The sequence below is a fragment of the Oreochromis aureus genome, linkage group 2, assembly GCF_013358895.1.
Source record: "Oreochromis aureus strain Israel breed Guangdong linkage group 2, ZZ_aureus, whole genome shotgun sequence".
In the NCBI taxonomy this organism is placed as follows: domain Eukaryota; kingdom Metazoa; phylum Chordata; class Actinopteri; order Cichliformes; family Cichlidae; genus Oreochromis; species Oreochromis aureus.
Window position 1 is genome coordinate 33557994 of NC_052943.1, and position 24542 is coordinate 33582535.

The 24542-nt window shown below is 39.2% G+C and overlaps 1 protein-coding gene across 2 annotated transcripts; it reads right to left on the reverse strand.

Moving 5' to 3' along the window:
• Nucleotides 1-226: 226 nt before the first annotated feature.
• LOC116315368 (F-BAR and double SH3 domains protein 1-like) lies at nt 227-24542 on the reverse strand. 2 transcript variants are annotated; one of them, XM_039622003.1, is made up of 21 exons: nt 24422-24542; nt 23284-23381; nt 23153-23198; nt 21280-21353; nt 19965-20109; nt 19467-19603; nt 18917-18977; nt 17759-17887; nt 17332-17454; nt 16468-16563; nt 15115-15231; nt 13330-13434; nt 11770-11925; nt 10567-10692; nt 9425-9508; nt 8890-9034; nt 8591-8691; nt 8154-8270; nt 7918-8077; nt 7778-7833; nt 227-6854 (listed from the first exon to the last, which is right to left on the reverse strand). In XM_039622003.1, the coding sequence occupies exons 1-21, from the start codon at nt 24440-24442 to the stop codon at nt 6804-6806; spliced, it is 2148 nt and encodes a 715-aa protein (XP_039477937.1). In that variant the 5' UTR covers nt 24443-24542; the 3' UTR covers nt 227-6803. The 2 variants fall into 2 exon arrangements, with proteins under 2 accessions (XP_039477937.1, XP_039477938.1); XM_039622004.1 differs by lacking the exon at nt 15115-15231.

Consider the following 24542-nt stretch of genomic DNA (forward strand, 5'->3'; position numbering starts at 1 on the left):
CTACATTCTCGCCTCAAAATATCTTAAAAGTTTATTCTGTGACCCAGAAAGAGTAATATTAAAACTAAGTAGCTGCCACCATTGTTGGAAAATGGAATTGGCTGGGCCGCGCTATGAATTCTGGGAATTTTTGGACCACGAAGGATACACCGACTCGGCCGCGGCCTGCGAAGGATGAGGCCTATTTTGTGAGATCTTGGAAAAGTTCGTCTTAATTTTTTTTTCTCCAATGTCCCTTGCGGGACTCCGTAGGTTTTTAATTCCATGGCTGCTAAAAAGAAATCATGTTCCTATTAGCCTCAGCTGTACTTTGACTTCAGGGGTAATTAGCAGATTTTAGCATGCTAACAAAACTCCTGAGTGCTGAATTGTGTGGTTTTTAAGTTTGCTTTTATATTCAACATTAACAGATGGTGTGCACTTTTGTCTTTTTTGTCACAACTCATGAATGTTACAAGATATTTCAAGATTTGATACCACACAGAAATGAACACAAAAATGGTTGTTTGTTAAATAACTCGAGTCAAAAATGAGTCGGAGTATATTCTTACGATGGTTGGCAAATCTAATCATGATGGGCCTAAAATCACTAGTGACGACAGTAGATCCTGAATGAATGGTTCCTGTGTATTGCAGGTGTAATTTTATGTTGACCCTGTGTTACAGAACAATTTTACTTAGATTTGCCTCGTCTTTGAATTTAAAAAGTGTGTTTATTGGCTGAAATGCAGAAGACATGTACTGGAAGGTTATTTCTTTTCACATTTAGTGCATGGACATGAGCACTAAGCTAGCTATAGCTGAGGTGATAGCAGGGGCCATCACTTTTACATAAAGTGATATCCTTTTACTAATGGCTTTAGTGTGACCTGTGGATCAGTGTGCTGTTGAGCTGTAAGATTGTCTAGCTGATGGTTGAAACAGTAATTCTTTACAACACATCCATTAGATTGTGAAGCAAAGTGGAGCCATAATGACTCCATGGGCAGCTAGAGATTTATTAATGTGCTGGCTCTCCATTAAGTTGTTGTAATTGTGTTTGATGCTATGCTATATATAGGTGCAAATGTTGCAGGCTGGTCCTATTATTCCATTTCCTTTCCCCTTTTTCTCCCAAATTAATATTTGTGCTAAATTACTGCTAACTCTCATTCACAGGAGAGTAGGTGATGGACAGCACAACAAAGAACTTTACGTTGAGAGCAGAACCTTTATGATATACAGTCTTCTGTATGCGCCCTGTCAGTAGTAGGCCCACGATAAGGACTTGATCCTCATTGATCCCGCAGCACACTGTTACTTTGTTCAAGAACCTTTGCCTTTTATGACAGTGCTAGACACTTTTAATGGCAAATACAAACCTCTTTAACCCCACACCATGGCTTAGTTTTCTGTCATTTAAATATGAATGCATAAATAAATAAATAAATGCTTAAATCAAACATGTTATTTTCAATATTAAAATAAATGCAAAAACAATATTGGGAAGCAGAGCGGCACACTGTCTGCTGGTCGTTTGGACGACTAAGCTGCACTTTCTTCCCAAGAAGCTGCAGGCAACTTCCAAGTAAACTTAAAAATAAAAATAATGTAAAGGTGTACATTTTCAAAATATTGGAAATGCTAAACTGCAACCTGTAAAGTTTTTACATCATATAAAATAAAGGTAATATTTTAAGTGACTAGAGTGGAGCTCTCTATTGATGCATGCACTCTGTTTGTAGTATTTGATTGTTCAGTTCAGGTCATAGCTGTGAAACTTGAAACATGGTTATATGAAGAAATGCCATGTGAAACCAGAGTGGTATTATTCATTCTTTTTTTATTTATAACTTTACATTTATGTCTATATATTGTCTAATTTAATGAATATTAATAGTAGCAAGTTCATTATATACTTCAACTACAGACTTTTATATATTCCAGAAGCCAGAAGAAGATTTACTTCTGCTTTTAGGTTTTGTTTTGTTTTTAGAAATTTAGTCCCGTTTTTGTGTAACGTCACTAAAATAACTGACGAGGCTGAGCACTAATAACCACACAAGTTTTAATTTGTTTAAAGCTTCTATAGCTATCAGACTACATTAACATACAATTGCTTCTTTTAATGTGTAGAGCCTCCCTCACTTCTTCTGATGAAGAAAAGACTAAAACACTAACATAAAGCTGCAGGGAGAAAAGGTGGACGAACAACAGGATGTGAAATGTTAATATACAGCTTCCGTACAACTGACAGTAACCACAGTATTAGTGTTTTGGCCATCTTTGAGCAAGAGAATGGAGCACAAAGTTCTATAATATAAGCTATAGACAAATTTGATGTCAATGATGTAGCCATAAAATGAGGCTAATCTGTATTTATTCAGCTTCGTACTTTCTTGTGTGCTTCGGGCCCTGGGGACTCACTTATGGCTGTGTTAAAACAGAAAGTTTAAGAGACACAGTTCAGAGTTCAGCATTATTTCCTGTCCTTGTGAGAAACAAACCCGGATGTCCCTGGTCTAGTGTCCCAGTTTTCTTTTTTCCCATGCGTTCGCTTTTCATTCCATCCTCTGACTGGCTTGCTTCCTTGTGCAATGTTATGCATGACTATAAATGAATGATAGCATCTCATGTGTTAGCGTGTATTTCCATTATCCTACAGCAAACTTTTCCAGCAATATTAACATATCTGTACTTATCGACATGACACATTCACACGGCTGTTTGTTTTACACAGCTGGATGTGTGTATATGAAAGACACAAGATTTTTCTTTTTTACTTATGCACTATAATTATATTCCCATAACAGTTAAATCAGAATTACATGTATATATATTATATACTCTTTGAAAACATAAACATAACTATGAACTGCCTATGATTTGCCTTAACGGAGCAGGTGTCTGTAGCCTATTTTCTCTTCTCTTCTCTGATTCAATCTAAAGCTGGATTTTCATTCACATAAATGTATTTGGTCAAAATGAAGCCGCTACTAAATTATTATATCTCAACTTGAAATGATTTAAACACTGATACTATACTATAAGTTACTGGTTAACCATGATTAGATCAGTCTGTCTGTTTTCTACAGGTTAATGAATTCAACTTAAAATCACAAGTCAAGTTTACTGGACTGCAACATCACAATGAGTTATTCAGAAACATTTGTAGCTAACATATCTCATTCCTAGCTTCAACTGCAATGGATTCCACAGATTTCTTTTCTTTAAATGCAAAAGTTGACCTCATGGAGAGTGCTGTGTTTTATGCAGAGGTCAGATTATGTATTGACTGATCAAAGTTAAAACCAGAATAAAGGCAGGTCTACACCGCGTTCCAAATTATTATGCAAATGATATTTTTCTCTGATTTTACTGAATAGTCGATTCAAATGACAGTCGGCATAATTTTCGAGTCATCAACCACTAGAGTATAATTCAAATGTTACTGAACAAACCTCCCAATGAAAACAGTATGTTTTTCAAAAATAAAAAACTTAAAATGCACTGTTCCAAATTATTACGCACACAGAGTTTCAAAAGATTTTATAGGTTGTAGAGAATTGAAAATGGTCATTTGTTGGATTTGCAGCATTAGCAGATCAATTTTACTGAAATCAAAAGCTATTTCAATCAAAAACATCTCAACAGGTCAAGTTACATATTAACATACGACCCCTTATTTGATAGCAGTTTTACAATTCTTGCATCCATGGAACTTGTAAGTTTTTGGAAAGTTTCTGCTTAAATGTCTTTGCAGGATGTCAGAATAGCCTCCCAGAGCTGCTGTGTGGATGTGAACTGTCTCCCACCCTCATAGTTTTTTGTTTGAGGACGCTCCAAAGGTTCTCAGTAGGATTGAAGTCAGGGAAGAATCGGGGCCACACCATGAGTTTCTATCCTTTTACGCCGATAGCAGCCAATGATGCAGAGGTATTCCTTGCAGCATGAGATGGTGCATTGTCTAGCATGAAGATGGTTGTGTTGCAGAAGGCACAGTTCTTCTTTTTCTACCATGGAAGAAAGTGGTCAGTCACAAACTCCTTCAGGGACCCTAAAGAGGCCGACCAGCTCTCTCCCCGTGATTCTGGCTCAAAACATGACTCCACCACCTCCTTGCTGACGATGCAGCCTTGTTGGGACATGGTGGCTGTCCACCAACCATCCACCACTGCATCCATCTGGATCTTCCAGGGTTGTATGGCACTCATCAGTGAATAGGACTGTTTAAAAATGAGTCTTCACGTAGTTCTGGGCCCACTAAGCCGTTTCTGCTTGTGAGCATTGGTTAGGGGTGGCCGAATAGAAGGTTTATGCACAACTGCAAGTCTCTGGAGGATTCTACACCTTGACGTTCGCAGGGCTCCAGAGGCACCAGCAGCTTCAAATATGTGTTTGCTGCTTTGTAATGGCCTTTCAGCAGCTGCTCTCTTAATCTGATGTATTTGTCTGGCAGAAACCTTCATCATTGTGCCTTTATCTGCACGAACCCATGTGTGCTCTGACTCAGCCACAAATCTCTTAACAGTATGGTGATCACGCTTAAGTTTTTGTGAAATATCCAAGGTTTTCATTACGTGTCCAAGGCATTCAACTATTTCATGCTTTTCAGCAGCAGAGAGATCATTTTTCCTTCCTATATTGCTTGAAAATGGTGGTCTGCTTAATAATGTGGAACATCCTTCTTTAGTAGTTGTTCCTTTAATTGGGCTCACCTGGCAAACTAATGATCACAGGTGTCCGAGATTGATTTCAGTGATACAAAGAGTCCTGAGACACAATTCCATCCATGGGTTTAATTGTCAAACAACTTATTTAGTCTTTATGACACTTAAACACAATTTGCATAATAATTTGGAACGCGGTGTATACTTCACATATCGCCTGTACTGTCCGCATGTTATACTAACAAACAACAGTGATATTTGTTAGCAGAGAAAAGTATGTAAAGTCACATGACTCGTTACCTATTTTCACTTTAGTTGCATTTTTTTCTTCTGCTTCAGGCTGACAAGATAAAACCAGTTCTTGGAATATGTGTGGTTCATTGAGATAAGAACTCGAGCTGCTACAGAAACGCCACTGAAAGCTGCAAAACCTGAAATAAATAAGCAAGCAAACTAAAATAACTACTATAAATAGCTTGATCAAATCCTGGAGTGTGAGTGTTTGAGAGATGTTTCTTGTCATGAGCTTGGAATATTTGTAAAGTATTATACAAACACTAAAGAAAATGTAAATAAGCAGATGGATTATAATATATTCTGATGCAATAAAAAACAAAACAAACTCTGGTCTGTGCTTCTGAAAGCTCTGTGTCTTTTTCCCTGTTAGATGACACCACAAGAGCCCATGATTTGGGTGGTAATGGCTTACTTAAATAACCAAACAAAACTCCAAATTTACTAACTTAATTTATTTCACAACAATGACGTACAGTACAAAAACAGATATATAGAAGAGGATATTTCAAAAATCCAAAAGCTAATTGTTTAATTATGACACTAGCCTCGCTAATATAATATAATAATATAAGGGTAAACAAGTAGAACAGATGTTAGCCTTCGACATGCTAACTAGCTTAACTGTTGCAATTTAGAATAGCATGGATGCTAGCTAATGTTAGACTTCATGAAAATAAAACAGATACCTAATGTTACATCTGAACTGTGTTTGTTAGTCATTGCTACACTAAAACTTAAAAAATAAGAGTTCCAAGTTTAACATGTGATTGTGTAGTCACGTGGGAAGGAAGGTTTTCACAGGGTTGCATAGCTGCTGAGCCACCTTTAGCAGCAACAACTTTCTGTATGTCTTTATCAATCTCTCACAGTATTGTGGAGTTTTGGCTCGCTCTTCTTTACAGTGTTGCTTCAATTTGTTGAGTTTTGTGCACATTTAACTTTAATATTTAACATACTTACTGGGGTCTGAAGAGTGTAAGATGTAGCGCTCGGGTTTTCTGCAATTCTCTGACAATTGCAAAGTCTGAACTTGGAGTGAGTTTGCGGGGGAGAAAGTATCATCTACACATCATTACTACATCTACACACCTCCATGCTCCAGACCAGCAAACTGCCAACACCTCTGCTTTATGTTAGTCAAGTGCATTTGATTATCAACACTTGGCTGTCATGTAACTTGTTAATTCCTATAAAAAAGTAGTGATATATTAGCTTTCACAGAAGTGTATGGAGTGGTGTGAAAACTTTCTTTTTCACACGACTGCAATCAATTAGGGTTGTTTTTACAATGCTGCTTTTAAAAGATAGTTTTTGCAAAAGTTTCATGTCAAGTATTACATTCTTTACATATAAATGACTTTGTAATGCTTCTTTGCTCTTCCAGCTGCCAAAACATGGTGGAGACGTATACTGTAATCCTGACTGTTGATCTAGCTCCAGCTTTAGTAATACTCATACTGGAATGTCTCATGTTGGATTCAGGACAGGCTCGCTGGACCATCTTGTGGTTCAAAGTCGTATTGCATGCGCAATTTCTTATTTTTACAAATTTTATTAATAAAATTAGCATTTTGATATTTTTGCTATTCCTTGTAACAGTGCTTTGGCAGTCTTTAAAAGGTCAAGTACTAAAAAAACCAATGGTGTGGATCTAAGCCGCCATGTTTTCTTGATAACCTGCTGTTCCTGCGATGAAACTACTTTTAGAAGATGAACAGAGCAGTGATCCGCACACAGATTGCAACTACTGTACTTCTGTGACGCCTCACATGACCAAGAAAACCACCTGACAATATATAAATGGCACAAATCAGCAATGTTTTGGCTGTAACAAGACAGCTATGACTCCAGTCTGTCTCAAGCCTGAGATGAAGTCTTCTGTGTTGGAGGTGGAGGAGGTGCTCGACACTGAAACAATACAGAGAGATATTAGACGTGTGTGTTAATAAGCACTGATTTGTGTTAGCTCAAAGAATCTTGTGTCAGCTACTCCCTTTAGGAGCCGACACAGCAGATCATATGTCTCCATGTCACCCTGTACCAAGCATCCTCTGCTGTCACACCAGCCTCTGTGTGTCCTCCTTTACTACATCTATGAATCCTCTCTGCACGTGTCCAAACCATCTCAGCCTTTCCTCCCTAACTTTGTCTCCAAAATTATCAACCTGATCTGTCCCTCTCATCACAAGCATCACATCTACAGTGCTGTTTCTCTCCACCTCTCTACCTTCAACAGCTAGCTGCACATCATCCTTGTTGAAATCAGTATCAGAACACTTCTCCGTTCCTCTGGCATCCTTTCCAGGACTTCATAGCTGCCCTCACTTCCTCCTTACTAATCCTCTACACTTCCTGATTTACCATGGTCCTCCTACATTCATGAGCTCCCCAAAGTTCTCCTTCCCTGTCCTGAACACATTTTCTTCATTCATTCATTAGTACGTTACCATCTCCAGCCTTAACCACCCTAACCCGTTGCACATCCTTTCCAACTCACTCTCTCATCTTAGTCAATCGATACAGGTCCTTTTATTCTTGCTTGGCATCCAGTCTCACATACAGCTAACTATAAGCATTTTCTTTGCCACCTCTCTGCTGTACATGAACGTCTGTCTTGTCTTTCTTCATCTCCATGATTATTATTAAAATCCCTATATTTAAAGTCCCTGCTCTCACCTCCAAACTTTTGCCTTTTCTTTGTCTCTTCCTGCCTCCTAAAATGCCCTGTCTGGGCTTGTGCTTCCATCCACTTCAAATATTCCAAAAAATACGTGCTTAATTTTGAGGTAGGCTTTTATTTTCTAAAAGATGCGTGTAGGTGTTGCACCTACTGGTCTCAGTGGACTGTTGGAGTGCTCAGGAGAGCTGTGGCTGCTGGTTCCGGCCTCTGGTGGTGCAACAGACACAGAGTGAATCACCTCAACACCTCAAATAACACATTTTAGATAGAAAACAGAGAAATAGACTCTACCCAGTCTGTTGCCTGCCAGCTTTGATCCCTCCATTAGAGCAGCCTGCTGTTTGTCCTCCATACTGCTCGGAGAAGCAGCGCTCAGTTCTGAATTACAGCTTGGAGCTGAGGGTGTGGGGATAGGAGGGGAGAAAAGGGGCATGGTTGGGGTTGGAAGAGGCTGGAGAGGAAAATAAACATCAGAAAAACTGATTTTTACATTTCAGAAGATTCAGATTACCAGGATCTAGTCTCACCTGCATCTCCTCCTTTTCTTCTTCATCCTCCCCTTCATCGTGAACAAGCTCTACCATCAGCGATGGGAAGACGCCGACATGTCCGTTCAGCTCTCCCTCCCAAAAACCATCATCAACCTGTAAAAAGACTCACTTAGATTTGCAGCCTTCATCCTGGGTGACTGAAGTCTGAGGTAAAAGCAGGTGGTTGTTAGGGTTTGCCTCCCTTCCTGTGTAGCTTTAAAAGAGCTAAATAGTTATGAGGTGTTTTTTTACTGTAACTCGCTAAATAAGCCACACCCTCTATCCATTCATGTAGAGCAGTCATGTTTGTAGGCACAAAAAAACAAACATTGTTAAACAAAGTATTGCTGTTGGTGCATGATGGGCTCTACTTTGTTTAAAAACAAATCCAGGAGTGTGATCGCTCTAACATCCAACCGCAGCAGAACACACACCTCTCCACGTGGACGCCGTATCAGGTGTATTAGCGCCCCCTCTTGGAAGGAAAGCTCCTCTGCGCTCTGAGCCTGGTAGGAGTACAGAGCCCTGGCTACACCTGAGACACATCAGAACACACAATTATCTATAATATAATATTCATGCTAGTCAGTGTAAGCAGTTAAGGAAAATGGAAGATGGTGTGATGTAAGTAAAAAACTCAGTCACTTTTTCAGTTATTTCTTATGACTTTCAGTGACTGGATGAAAATAGACTTGATCCAAGTTTTAGTGTAAGTGTAAACATGGCCACAGACCTCTGCCCTCTGGCGTCTCTTTAGTCCCAGTGGATGAGGTGGAGCTGAATGAGCTGTCCAGCGGAGTGCTGTCCTCTGCTGGCAGACACAGGAGCTGCACATACCGCTCAGGAACGTAGCCCACCTGACCACATGAGTTACACACCTGCACAGAGAACATCAGAGTAACCGATCTGACCTGTTGTTTCTGCAGCCAGTCTTTGCTCTTGGCTCACTATTGTAGTATCTCAAATTCACGCCTCTAAAGTAGCAAATTCATCACTTTTACTCTGTCAATGTACATTTGAGTCATGTGAAGGATTCAACATTTGAGCTTTGATGGGGATATCCTCCATCCAGGCCAATGCCTTATTTCATTTTAAAGAAAGTGACACATATTTACACCATGTTTAGTGAAATCTGACCTGGTAGTTTTTGTACACTGGCTTCCACTTTGTTCATTTACTCTGTGAAAGCAGCTTCTGTGACAGTCCACAACAAATTTCTTTAAGGGGACAATAAAGTACATTATACTGCATCACATCAGTATTGTTACCTTCAGCCAGTCCTCCATGTCTCCATCCTCAATCACTTGAAGCTCCTCCCCTTCTATGATTGACAGCTCATCTGATTGGCTAGCCTAAAAGAGATAATTTTCCATTACAATAGAATCACTATTATTCAACTATAAGCCAGGTTATCAAAGAGCTGCATGAATGCAAAATAATATATTTACTCTAGAGTAACATTATAGTGATACAAACCTAAAAAAAATATAACACAGAAGGGCTTATTTTATTTTATAAACCTGCGAGTCGTTTTAAATGGTCTTCCATCCGTGTTTTTCCTAACCGAAAACCTTGGATGATGAATGAAGTACAGGCTGTGATCAGAACTCGGGACAGTTCTCTGTGAAGCGCTCCTCCAACTTGAGGAGGGGCGCCAACGACATCCCAGGGGCTGTGGTTAAAGCCTGCATGGACCAACTCACAGAAATCCTCACCGGGCTGGTCAATCTCTCCCTGACTAATGTCACCGTTCCCACCTGTCTGAAGGGCTCCACCATCATCCCCATTTCTAACTGATCCACCCAACCAATGTCATCGTCATCTCATCTCTGATGGAGATGTGACAGCGTAAGATGTCCTCACAGTAGAGGTGGAACCTCAGCTTATCTATGCAGTATAAGTGACCACAAAAATATAACCCAGTAAGAAACATCATACACTTTCAGAACACCAAGCAAACAAACCAGTGTTAACCTGAAGTTACCTCATTCTTTCTCCTTTATAAATGGCTCGAGGGATTTGTTTATTTGTGAGTACCTGTTTCGTCTAGATCCTACTTAACCTAAACTCTTCTAAGCAGTAACAATGCTAAACTTCTTTTTGGTTCATTTTACATGTCCAACATCTGGGTCCTCATTATGACCAAACTTTAACATCTCATAGAAGTCTGCTGATATTCTAAGGGTTCGAGGATGCTTTGGGGTAGATGATGAAGTTAAACTTAGGACCTTCTTGCTATGATGCAAGAGTGCTAACCACTGCACCACCATGGCACCAACAACAGCCTTGAACATCTTGTAAACACCTTAACAGCTCTGCTTCAGACTGTGGACAGATCTTTTAGACTCGTTGATGAATTTGCTAAAAACAAATTTTAAAAAGTAGGGCGGGGGATGCTGATGATCACTACCTGATAGCTGTAAATAACTCTGCAGGCTGCAGGGTAAACACACACTCCAGATGCTGACACTGGATCTGTGAAGATCTCTCCATTATCATCGTAGTCCTCAAAGTCAGTCAGCTCAAACTCCTCCTCCTGCAAAACAAAGTATTTAAGGGCGTCGTCTCCACTCTGATCCAAAAAATATGTAAGCGTCATCCAACAAGCATGGACTGAAGTTAATTCTGAATCTGAAATAGTCTTTAGCCTGTTTGTTCTCCTGTGTGTAACATCTGTTGTGTCTGTGTGTGTGCAATTATGTGGTGAAGTCATACTTGTGTGTTTTTGTTGTAGACAAAAAGTGACTCCCTGTGTTGTGTTAGAGGCTGATTTTAAGGTCAGGGCAAAGTTTAGGTTAAAGATAACGTATTTTGCTTTTCCTTACTTTCTGTCACATGTATAATGTTTCAGTGGTGGATGCTTATATTAAAGTTATACGATCTAATAAAGTTTCAAATAATGAGGTCAGGATGATATCCATATGTTCTTCATCTCAGATACACCTCTGGTTGGTCTGCAGGTGATGATCAGGGGAAAAGGAATGAAACTATGATCAATGAAGATGATTTTTGTAGGCAAAAAAGACAAATACGACTCTGGTTCGGGCATTTATTTCTGTTTTTTAATTCAAGTGGGATTCTGTTTTATCCTTTCTAATTGTGTCAAATTTTAAGGTTGTGTGGCGTGAATGATCTGAAGTGGGGCATACCAGAAAAATGTCAGAAGCACCAGCTCAAACAGGGTGTCTGTATACTGAAGAGAAGAGCAGAAGCTGAACTGGAGATGGACTGTATGTTTATTTAATCCCAATTTTTACCAGATGATGGCGCACTGAGACGGCATTACCTTTATTTAACCAGGTCAGCGATCAGTAATGCTGTGATCTGTAACGGTGGCTTGGGAAATGGCAAAGCCTCTTGGATAAAGAAAACTAGGAAAAGAGGGTATGGCTAAAAAGTCATATAAACACACAACCCACAGAACTGATTGACAATTTATACCATGTACTTAAAAAAAACCACTCAAATGAGGTGGGGTCATTTTTGACCCAGAGGACAAAAGGAGTATGGCAATCAGGAGGATGTTACAAATGATAGAGGCCTCTAAAGATGACATGTAAGCCACCATGTGATGAAAACGCAGCTCAATCTGTGTGTTTGTTTGTTCACATACTGAAAAGTCTTCAGTAGACTTCCTCTGTTCACTGAGATGTCGCTCTCTTTCCAGCTCCTCCTCCACCTGGTTCATGGCAGCGTGAAGCCATTGTTCTGTTCCTGGTGTGCTCTCTGACAGCAGGGCCAGGCGAGCCTCGGCCTTCGCCCTGTTCAGCTGAAAAACCAGGAAATTTAGTTAGACACACACAGACATGAGACTCCGAATCCCGAGTCACACGGATTCTGTGTAACTCAAGAATTTTCCTGAGCTTTGGTTTGGTCAAAAGCTGAAAGCAAACTGATTCTAGAATAGAACAGAATAATCCTTTAATTGTCCCACAAGGGGAAATTTGGGTGTAACAGCAGCAAGAAAGACACATATACAAACAAACAGTACACAAGACACAGAACAGAAACATACACAATTTTTACATATTTACATCAAGGACAATGGTTACCAAAAACAGAGTACTGTACCGATATTACATTAAATAAAATTAAATACAGATAAGAGGCAAACCCTGGTTATAGCGTGAATCGGTTGATTCAGTGTGCCTCAGTTAAACTATCATGATCAACATCAATAATTTGATTACACAGACATGACATCGTTCCTATTTCAGCTACTGTAATTTAGATTTCCAGATGCTGTTATTATATATCGCCAAACTCATTGCTCCCTAATGTAACCCACCGTCTGTGTTGTTCACTTCACCTCTCTGTGCTCGTGAAGTTATGCCTGATTGGTATGAGCGTACCACACTATCCATCACACATGGTGGAAGCAGCCACTGCTGTCTACTGGTGATGTCACTGCTGTGATGTCACAGGGATAAACTCTCTGCTCAGATTCAGCTAATGATATAAAACCGATCAAAACTAATTTTTATTTCACCAGTGCAACAAACTTTGTCCTTTGGAGCGTTTTTAATCTGACGAATGATATGGCCTACTTCATGGTATCAACACTAATGTAACACTAATTATCAGGTTATCACTGTTTATGTAATGCACCTGTACAATTTAAGGATGCAGTTAGAAATAAAAGTATGATTGTTTAGTGTATTTTGCACAGGTTACGAAAAATGAAAACTGTATGATGAAAATTCTCACATCACTAATGTTAATCACTCAACGCAGTTCTTAAAACAGACAAAGAATTTCTCTTAACACAGATCTGTGCAAAAGACATGAAAATCTTCTGTCACACACAAGCTCTGCATGTCTTTCATCACTACAGCCATGAATCTTCTCGTCCTCTTTTCTTACTGCCCGGCAGCTCCATATTCAGCATCCTTTGGTCAGTATACTTACTATCCCTCCTCTGCGTATGCCTGAACCATCTCAGTCTTGCTTCTCTAACTTTGTCTCCAAATCACTCAACCTGAGCTGCCCCATTTGGTTCATTCCCAGTGAAACTCTTCAACCCTGTCCTGTGTGCATACTTGGTCAATTTCTGTGTCAGCGAGGAACAGAGAGTTGGGAGCAGATTGACATAGAAACAGAAAACTTACTGACTATACTGGTGAATGTTGGATTTTGTAGCTTATAGGGTGGAAACACTTTTAAAAACAAGTACCTTGGCTTTTCTGACGCTCTCCTGTACCTCTGCTATCTTCTGCTCCACACTGAGCGCCGTCTCCCCGGATAGGAGCTTCAGTCGGCTCGCTAACATCTGTAGAGCCTGATGAAACAAAGCAGATCTTCACTGGAATATCATTAAAAACATAAAACAATGATTTTGGTCTTTAGGAACAATCATTTTAATAATAAACAGCTGCACATAAAGCTAGCTTCTCTATCATTCTTCTCCTTCACAATATTTCAGTGCTGCTAATTTATCCCCATATCACATAAATTCATTTTTAATCTGTCGACCATTAAACATTACAGCTGTACAGAAGCAATATTCATTTTTCATCGGTTTGAGTGGGCCTCCACGACTGACCAAATACTTAACAGTGGCAGTAATACAGCACCACAAACTGTGATTGTGACCAGAGCTATCATTTGGGTTTAACAGACCTCTGTAATGCTTACTACTGCCCTCCATAATGTTTGAGACAGAAACATCCACCACGGTGAACTGTAAATGCATTAATATGTGCCTGAAGTGCAAACGTTCAGCAAACATTTTGCATTAACCTTTTAATAATTACAAACATTTTTACACAAGTAAAAAGTTCAAATTAACATGACATTTGGCTGACAAGCAGTTTCATGATCCCTTGTTATTTCATGACAAATGAAGCAGACACAGTATCTTAAGTCCAATTTCAGAGCCAGAATACTTTAATAATCCCCAAGGAAATTATGTTTGTCTGTTTTTATAGCTTTTTATTTAAAACATGTTATGTAATTCCGAAGACTTGTTAGAGGAAGCCCATCCTTAGACTGAAGACCCCATTTAACATTATCAGCAATCACTTTATAAGTGGCCAAATCAATAATGTTAATAAGATGAATCCACTCTGAAAGTGCATGATTGTTAAGAAAAACAACTTCACTCTAACAAGTGAAAATGATGCAGGTGTGTCATGAGTGGAAATACAGAGGGTCTACAACAAGGTGCGAGCACTGATTACACTCAGGAACAGCACGGTCGAATTAGACTTTTAAAGAAAACATCTAAGAGAGCTGCCACAGTTCTGGAAAAACACTCTGGACGGATTAAAGTGTAGTTAAATTGATGGGAAGGGGAAAGTATAGAGAAGGAGAGAAACAGCTCATATTCATCCATAACACATTATCTGTCTAGTACAGCGGAGGCAGCGTTATGTGACTGCTGACAGAAGTAGGAGGATGACCTGTGAAGGTTGCAGAGCTACACCCTCTGCTCAGATTCAGTCAGAGCAGCAAAGCTGATTGGACTCTGGCTCTGCCTCACAGAGGCAGTTTTATTTTGCTATTGAAACGATAAGTGTGTGTCTCTAGTAATGCTGGATGTTGGTGTGTGATGTTCACCTTCAAGTCTTTTCTCTTGGAAGGTCTGCATTATAAACTGATCTAATAATAATAAACGATGAGTGACCTTTCAGAGTTTCAAAGATATCTCAGCAGGAAAACCGGAAAACAGAACTGAACTTATTATTGAGTAAAGAGGATCTTTTGTACTTCAATCACATTATGATAGTTTGACTTACAATCCACTGTGGACGTGCAAAACTACAAACATTATGGGAGACACAGTAAGCCTTCTGAAACACCATAAGGCCTGCCCTCCAATATCTAACACCAATTTTTATTTCAAATGTTGAGAACGTTTCACAAGAGATCAAATATTGTAAAATGGGCCTAAAGAATGAAGACACCAGAAAGGACCCACTGCATCACAATGGTCACAGTTCTTCCTCTAGTTTCTCACCCTCTCTCCGTGGGCAATGATCTTGTGGTCTTTTGCCACCTTGGCAGTCCATTTCTTAGCCTCCTTCACCAGGCAGCCCTCTTCTTCTGAACCACAAACTTCCTGCATAACTGACACCTATGAAGGGGAGTACCAGTGACCACAATGTGAATTTAAACAGATACTTTTTCAAGTCTTTTTCATTTGAGTATTTCTTAGTTTAGAGTATAGTCCTGGTTTATTACATTTCAGTGAAAAAAAACCTTCTAATTTACTAAAAGTTTAACAGCTTTAGTTTGTAGTTCATTTTAAGACTTTGCAGTATGAATGATAAAACAATGTTTTTAAATACACTGTTCAAAATTCAGTATTTGGCAGAACAGAAAACGTTTGGAATGACCAAGAACTGACATGAAGTTTGAATTTGAAAAGTCTGGATTTTCACACATAAATGAAAGCTTTAAAAACAATAGGTAGGTGGAGTCCAGCACTACTCCAGAGGTTTTTCCTCTTTAAGATCTTCTGTGGTGAAAAAATTGAAAAGATAGTTTGAACAGATCCTCGTTTAATAACATATATTTAATAGATTTACTTCATATATAATTACTGAATGTAACCAGGGATGTTTTCAGTTTTTTAACACCACTGTATCTACATTTTCCTTCTAATAATTACAATATGCAAATTAATTTAGGCTTTTTTCTAGCTGTTTTTTAATGCTTGTACTTAAGGATTTATATGTTACTGTTTCTGTACTTTTACCTCAGAAAAGGAACCGAATACGTTATCTGCCCCTGATTTCTGAGCTTTCCAGTTTTGTTTTTTTTGCTAGATATCTGTATCGGTAACAATAAAATGATCTGTTGTAAAATCATTGCCAAATCAAGCATGTGGATCATCAAGAATGAGATTTCCAGGTTGGAAACTGGGTTAATGGCCTCCTCTCGTGCTGCTGGGCCAAAGGGTGGCAGGAATCTGTGTCACTGTTGGGCAAAGACAAAAACAGAGGAGAGAGAAAGAATAGGCCGCGGCCTATAGGTGTGCTGTGGAAGATTATCTGGTTCCAGCTGATTACTATTCTTAGTGATCGGCGTAACGGGCAGAACAATTCCCTTCCACTGTGTGTGCATATTTAGATTATATGCTCACTCAATGCCCAATGAAAGAAGAAGTAGCTCCTTTTAGTTGCACCTGTACTTTCTACATTTTTTTTGCCAATGCTTACTAAGTCAAACATTTTCTCTCCTTGTATTAAAACTGAGGCAAATATGCAAAATATCTCAAATGTGGAGCTCATGACCAAATCGCTACTATAATTTGTGGAGGGTCACCGTGACACTTGGACTACCGTCAGTATGTCTTCCTTAGACACACCTTGTCACGCAGAGCAGGCTGGAAGGTAAATTCAGGGATTTTGCTGAAAGATGCTGATTCTTGGAGAAACTGCTGAACATTTCTCTCTCTGGTCACCTGCAACACAAAAACTAATGAAACAAAAGCATTTTACACCATCCTCAAAGAAACAAATAACTGTCATCAACAGCATCGCTGCAAATTCTGCTGAATTTTTCACAAAAGCTAGAAAAGGCCTTTCAGCATGAACAAAAATACGATGTTCTCACTTCTACCGACTTTGGATGAACACCTGAAAGTCAAATGTACTCAAAATGTCCAGGGAATAACTCTGAAAGCAAGAGTACAGTCTAAGGGGAACATCTCGAGATTACTTACGAGTTTACTATCTGCAGTGACAGATTTGATTTGGTTACAAACAACATCTACACTAAGTTCACACATGAAACTGTAAATGATGACATCTACATGTAAATGATGCTTCTCACATTATTATGTGTGTCGGATGGTGAACCTATTTGTACAAGCAGCTGTTACAATGCATTCTTTATACAGGCTAATCAGATTATAGTTTCTTTTACTAAGTTCTTATTCATTCTCATTATCCACTTAAAGAATACTATAAATCCTCACACAAGGTAACAACTTCATAAGAGCTCTATTTTAAGCAGACATGTTTAGCATGATGATCCAACACTGTCACAGTATGTACAACATAGACAACTGTGAAATGGGACTAATCACAGATGGAACCAATCACTTGCAGTCTGATGCTCTGTCATGACAATGAACTGCACACTGTGAATATACATCCAGTATGTAAAATATACTGGAAAACAAAGCATCTCATCTCTCTTTTTTATAGTTCATATATACAATACCAACCTTTGCAACACTGTCCCACACCCTGCTGTACTGTTTGTGTGCATGAAGACAGCAGTCCATCTCAGTCCCACACAGCAGGGTGAAATGGCATCTCAAATCCTCATAAATATCACCATCCATTTGCTGAGGAGGTCAGGCACTAAAGGTCAGTTTTCAAACATTTTTACTGAGTCCGTACTGAAGACTAATCACCTATGTTATGTGTGTTTTCTGTAACTCTGTGTTCTCATTAAATACAGTATGGGCAGCAGGCTAAACGCTACATGGCAAAACAGTCATTCAAACACTTGTGGTGACACTGGTTCCTTAAAAAAAAGTAGCTATGAAGCTTTTTGTGAAAGGACATTTTGATCCATTCCATCTGTAAAAAAGTCAATATCCAGGAAATAAATGTACCACACTGACTGTGTTAGTGTGTGTGGATTACCTCCATAATAAATGGTAAGTCGTTTGTGTAGTAGTGCTGCCGATGCGCTCTGACTGCTGCTAATGTCAGCAGGTACTCATTACGAACTTCAGTCAGGCGGTCATCGCACTCTTTGAGTCTGGCAGTGAGCTGCAAACATGTAAGTGAGCACAAACACAATGTCACGCAAACAGGCAACATTTATACAGGTCTATAATTCAGCAGTGTGTGCTGTGTAATAACCTTTTCATTCCACTTCACAAAAACACAGCCTGCAATCCCAGGGGGTCAAACCCACCTTGCAAAGCTCAGGACCCCAGTGCCTGTCCCTGTGGGGGATGGCCCACAAAGTGGTGGAACCAAACTGATGGCCAAGCCTGACACCTTCTTGTAGAAGTGCTGTAGCTCATTTGGGGTTTTGTTTTAATTTCTTTTGTGGCCCCTCCCCTGGGACCCGTTTTCTTTGGGAGACCCTACCGATGACCTCAAAAGGAATCTCGGAAAAATAGGAGTCATCTGATTATGATGCATTCTGGGAGCATTTTTAGGGTGTTTTTTGTTTGTTTGTTTATATCCTAACGCAGAGGTGGCAAAAGGACAGACATTGCGTACTTGAGGTGAAGTACACATAATAACTGTTAAGAAATACTCCAGCAAAAATTAAACTACTGATTCTTTTCTGTACTCAAGTAAAAAGTGAAAAAATACAGACTCAGATTAAGACAGTAAAAAGCAGCTTCTTGAAGGAGCTGAAACTTGGTCTATACGGTAATAATGTAATAATAAAATAATATTATTAGATAGAAAAACAAACTTTATTTTAGTCTCAGTTTTAATTCTAAGAAATGTACTCAGCTCGAGTATTTTGAGGAAAGAAAACCAGAATTCATGAGAGGTTAAACATTTACTCTGATCTGGGAGCAAATGGACATACTGGGAGAGGAAACCCAGAACACCCAGCTTAGCCTGCTGCTACTATGACCCAACACTGGTTAACAGGAAGAAAATGGATGGATAGAGTGATAATATAATTTTGGTTTGCATTAAAGGCAAGGGAACCTAGAGAGATTATCCTGGGACAACTCTTTTTCAAAGTCATAATCACAGGAGAGAAGACTATTTACACCGGGACACAGTTCATCATAGGAATAACATTTCAGCAGCTCATTTGATCCATACCTTAGTCGTTTTATGGAGTCCGGTTTTGAAGTGAAAAATTCCATGTTCACTTTTTCTAGCTCTGGAAGAGAAAGATATTTATGTCATTCTAGATAAGAGAAAACTACAGCACTTTAGTGCTTCTTAATGTATACATGTAGTGGTTAAAATATAAGTTGTGGGAAACTTTCACTCTGCAAGCTAAGCTCTTATTGGCTGAACTCCCATCGGCACATAGCCATGCACAGAAGGCGAAGGTTCAGCTGTTTGGTGTAACAGAACAGATTAGAGCACATCTGCGGTTTTACCACCCAAATGTCATCATAGTGCTATCTAACCTTTTTACTGTTTTATTAAAGAAGTCGTAACAATAATAATAGTAATAGTTTAAGAGTAAAAGTGCTTCACATGTAGAATAAAATATATAGAAGTGACAAAAATTGTTCCAAAATGTAGCTAATACAACCTTAAAAATCTTACTCTTAGTAACTTTAAAAATATTTTAAAACAAAATGAAATGCTGATCAAAAGTCTTAGCAGAAGATTCAAACCTCCGTATTGAAACACAGACCTGGCCTGTGCATCTGCAGTTTTCTCACGGGCAATACTGGCAATGTGGCTGAAGTCGTGGTAGCACTTCTTGACCCTTTGAAGTTCCCGTAGAGCATCCACCACTTCAGCCTGCACCCTCTGCAGCCTTTCCAGGCCCTAACACACATATGCACACAACCCAAAGGCATCAGAGTCCACCTGCAGTCCACATGGACTTAAGCTAAATTCAACTGAACTCTATTTATATAGTGCCAAATCACAACAACAGTTGAATCGAGGCACTTTACAGGTAAAGACCCTAGAATAATTGGGAGAAAACAGCCCCGTTTAAACAAGCGCTCTGGCAACATTGGGAAGGAAAACCCTTTAAACAGGAAAAAACCTCTTTCAGAACCAGGATCAGGGAGAGGCGGCCATCTGCCACAACCGTTTGGGGATGAGGGGAGGAAGGCAGGAAAAAAATGTTTCATTATTTGAGTGTTGTTTAGAAATGTTTAATCTGTGTGTACTGACTCACTCTCTTAGCCCGGACATCCTTTGCATTGCGGAGACTTTTGGAGACTTGCCCACTGAGTCGGCGGTATTCTTCTGCAGCAAAAAGTCTCGATGCAGCAGTCTGAGCTGTAGCATCGACCACAGATCGCCACACGCTAAACACACTCCTGAAAGCACACAAACTGCATTCATATCACCATCACCAGACACTTTCCACAATGTCACATACTATTAACACACGCAGGGTGGCCTTATGTGTTAATGCTTTGCCTCACCAACCACTGCATTATTAGACACAGAGAGATAATGGGTATTAAAGTGCAATACCCATTCATTCACACACTGTTGTATGCTATATTCTTTAAGCATTTTATACTCCTCACATCTACAGATCACCAGTTAATTAACCATGCATGTCTTTTTTGGGAAAAGGCCAAAGTACCCCGAGCAGACCCACACCAAAGGGTTTGTAAACCTTATTACATACACATACTTTTGTCATTTTATGAACAGAACATCATTTATAGCCTTTAAAGCTGTTTCTGTGCTGTGATGAGCTCTGTAACCTGATGTGCATTAAAAGAGATCATATTTAAGATCGAAACATTAATTAATGGTAGGACTTATCTAGAGGGAATTGGGTCTAAAAGACATTGGAAGTAATTACTGAAGTTAACTCAGATCAGCTGCAGTCAAAATACATTTCAATAGTATTGAAAGTAGTCGAAGAGAAACCTTCAATCAATAATGAATAGCAATAATGAATCAATACTCAATAGTAAGGCGGTCTAGCTTTATGGAGGGCTGTTTTATAAAGCAACAAACTCTTTTTTCAGGCTAAATGATGCTTTCCTAAATTAGTGATAAGCCGTTTGTTATCTGCTTTCAGGTGCATGTTTGGCAGGTTTATTCTAGAGAGAGCCAAGTTATTTCAACATAAGCATCAGCACATTGCTGATCTACAAGTATTTTACTTCCTTTGGTAACAACTTTTGTTCACATATTAATAATGTTACATATAATATTATTCTGCATATATGTACATTAAGTAGTCGAATGCAGTTCCTCAAATGGGCAACAAGTCAAATGTGATATATACATCAAGACATCATGACAACAAAATATTTCCACATTACCACTGCTGTCCTATTACTGTTTTTTTTCACAAACTGCAGAAAGCTACTCACAGAATCATCCGTTTTTCTTAACATGTCTGTTTTGCTGATGTAACTTCCAAACAGCAAAAAGAGCCAATCTAGTGTTTGGTTTTTCAAAGTAAAATCAAAAATCAATAACAGCTGTTAAGAAGATTGCATGCTGTAAAGTTGTGTAGTTACCCAGAAGTGATCGCATCTGTATTTCCTCTCTGCCAATCTCTCTTTTGGTACTGGACAGCTAACCTCTGTAGAGCCTGAAAAAACACAAGAGCCCAAACAAAAAAGTACATCCTCTTTAACATACAAAGTAACTTTCCTTACACAGGGATTACTACTGCAGCAAAATGCAAAATGTGTCAGTTGAGTTTTTTGTTTTGGTAACTTGTTAAATGGTACTTATATAGTACTCCTCCTAAGAGCCTCCTTCACACATACAGTCACACAGCCATAATCTATGCCTTTCAACACTATCATACGCATACTTACAGCCCAGTGGATATATTAGGGGAATTACAGGCTCAGTATCTTACACAGGGACACTTCAGCCCGTGGACTGAAGTAGCTGTGATTAAACCACCGAGCATTATTACATGGCCCACTCTGGAGATGGAGCTTCCCTTCTTACATTAGGGTTTTTGTAGCAAGACAAACATAAACTAAACTTAACTTTCAGTTAACAGCATAGAGCTGGCACTCCTAATTTTGCTGTTGTAGCCCCCTGAGATTTGCTACATATTGCCTTTGACTCCGTCCACCGGGCAGCTCAGTTTGCTTTTTACAGCTATAAATGTTGTAATATGATCAATAGTTGTCAGTGTTAATGCTTTAATAGTGTTTCAGCAGGGTGGGAGAATGCTGCTTTGTTGTCCTCTCTAACAAAGCCAGGCACACATGCATGCACGCATACAGACACACATCCACACACATACTTGTCAGATGTTCTTGTACACAGACGTGAAACATTCTACACCACGGTGTGAAAACACATAAAGCTCTGAGCAGTGTATTTTCCTGAAACCAAGGAGATTTGTAACATTAAGTGAGAGAAACAGTGACTTTGTCCTCAGCAGAGACACTCCACAGCAAACCTACTTCTGTGGTTTGTACCTGACTGAGACTAGGTTAGAAGTCAGAACCTTCATGCTCAGAGGTAACAGTTAACCTTTGCACCACCGTGCTGCTGAAAAAAGGCAGACTGCTGTCACCTTTCCAGCATGGTGTCAACAAATCCGCTCCATTTAGGTACAAGGCCATACATGGGGTAAAGATGCACGCCTGAGCCTTTCAGACTCTGTGACAAAATATGTTGGCTTGGCTACTGTAAACACTACAGACACCTTAATTTTAAACTGCAGCTCAAAACTGCAGAGGCAAAATCTTCTGAAACTTCTGTAACATCCTTTGAAACTGTGCTTTAGCATGCAGCTAAAATGCAACCTAACCCTGTCCCTGCATCCAAGTGGTTTGCCGACTATCTGATGTGCAGCAGTAGCAAAGGAATAACACTTTTTGGCCTACCTGCAGCTAAGGTAAACTAGATTCACACAACTACCTCTTTGCCAACACCGTGGGATCAAAAGCCAGAACAGCAGCAACAAATGTACCACCTTTCTACCTTCATTTCAACACCTTCAGCCCGAGGTAGAAACCACTTTGTCTTTTTCTCACCCCACTTAAAAAATAACAGGTTAACCAAATAACCCCTTCCACCCATACTAGTGTTAGTTACTCTCACCAGGTAGGTTTAAAATGTCATTAATTGACATTTTATATTTATTTGGGGGATATCAAATGTCCTAAAAATATTTTATTATTATTTCATTACTTTTAGTACTAATCAATGAAAAACAGTAGGACAAAAGCCTAATAAAATTGTGTGAGGACACACACACATATACAAACCGTGTATGTGTGTCACACAAGTCAAAACATAATCCAGCACTCAGGTACTAATATGGGATCTCAAATCAATATATTTTGAGCATTTCCAGTAAACAATGAAAAGTGTCAGTAACACAAGCAGACAGGACTAGAATAGATCATGTTCACTCACCTGACCGTATTCTTTCTCTATAGCAGCGCGATGCTTACTGAAGGACCTTTGGGAGCAAACAGAAAACAACACATGACACATAAGACATGTGTAACGTAACACCTGCTTATGAGACAGACAGTGTGTCGTACCTGATCTCCTCCAGCAGTTCAGTGTCCTGATGCTGTTTGGTCTGCAGCTTGCTGAGCTGCTCTGAGAACACCACTTTCATCTGCTGGCTCTCCTTTACCTGTACACACACGGGGACAGCTGTGCAGCATGTCTCATTGATAAAAGATGATATCCGTCGGCTTTGTGTCGCCTGCAGTTTTTCAGTTTGCTTTGTTTTTGTTCTAGTTTCTGATTATAACTTCATTGCTGACTATGGTGGCTCCCTCTAATGGACACCTGGTAATGTTTGGCCTGACTTGGAACTGGCAGAGGTTCATAAAAAAACCAACCTCCTTGACTAAAGCCTAATGATTAAAAAATATTCACTAGTCTATATTACTTGCTGGTTTATGCCACGTTATGCTGTGACAACACAAAGTGCACAACAACATTTTATAGATTCCTAAAATTATATTTAATATATTATACACAATAATTACAATTACAATAATTGTACACAATATAGTTATTGTGACCTAAAATGACAGCCAGGCGCAGGGTACAAGTTTATTTTATAGGTCAAACCTGTGACCTGTTGCTAACCCGTGACACAAATACAGAAACCTCACAATATGATTTAGATAATTAAACCTTATTAAACAGTGTTATGCAATTTTCTGTGGTTGGTATCTCTGTAATGATATCTTTCTATTGCTGTATAAAAGAAAAAACCCTCACAGATATTAAAGTACAGCACCTTCTAGCTGAAGATATGAAATATTGGAAAGCTTCATTTACATTTCCAATTACTGGAAGTAGTCCCAAATGTTAGCTTTGAGCAGGTCATGCACATTACTGCCTATTAGACGCTAACTTATTCATCAGTCGAGCATTCAGTTTAGTTACACGCTGATGTGGCTGTTAATACTTGTATTGTGAGCCAACACCTAACCTGAAACAAACCCAGTAACATCCCAGTTTGTTTCATTTGTTCAGCTTTTGAGTTACGGGGAAAACAAACACTGAAAAACATTCAGTGAGGCCTAACATGGCATGTAATACACACAGTAAATGATGTCATAAAAGAATTATTTTCAGAAAAATTGAACACCAACCCTGAGGCGTCAGTGCAGTGTGAATATTTTACTCATTCACATCAGATTGTTGGTATGACCTTACCTTTCTCGGTGGTGGCTGCATGTTTGGATGTAGATGACAGCTGTTGTCTCCGTTATGGCGTTAGTTTGTTGCACTTCTTGTGCACTGCTACTTCCTTTATAGTTTCACTAATGCACATGTG

What these genes read in the sequence shown, in the direction of transcription:
- LOC116315368 (XM_039622003.1), bottom strand. Translation starts at nt 24,442, where the DNA reads ATGCAGCCACCACCGAGAAAG. An exon ending in TGCAGCCACCACCGAGAAAG is followed by an intron (nt 23,382 to 24,421) that starts GTAAGGTCATAC and finishes GTGTGTGTACAG; the next exon opens with GTAAAGGAGAGCCAGCAGAT. An exon ending in AGAGACGCCAGAGGGCAGAG is followed by an intron (nt 8,692 to 8,889) that starts GTCTGTGGCCAT and finishes GATGTGTCTCAG; the next exon opens with GTGTAGCCAGGGCTCTGTAC.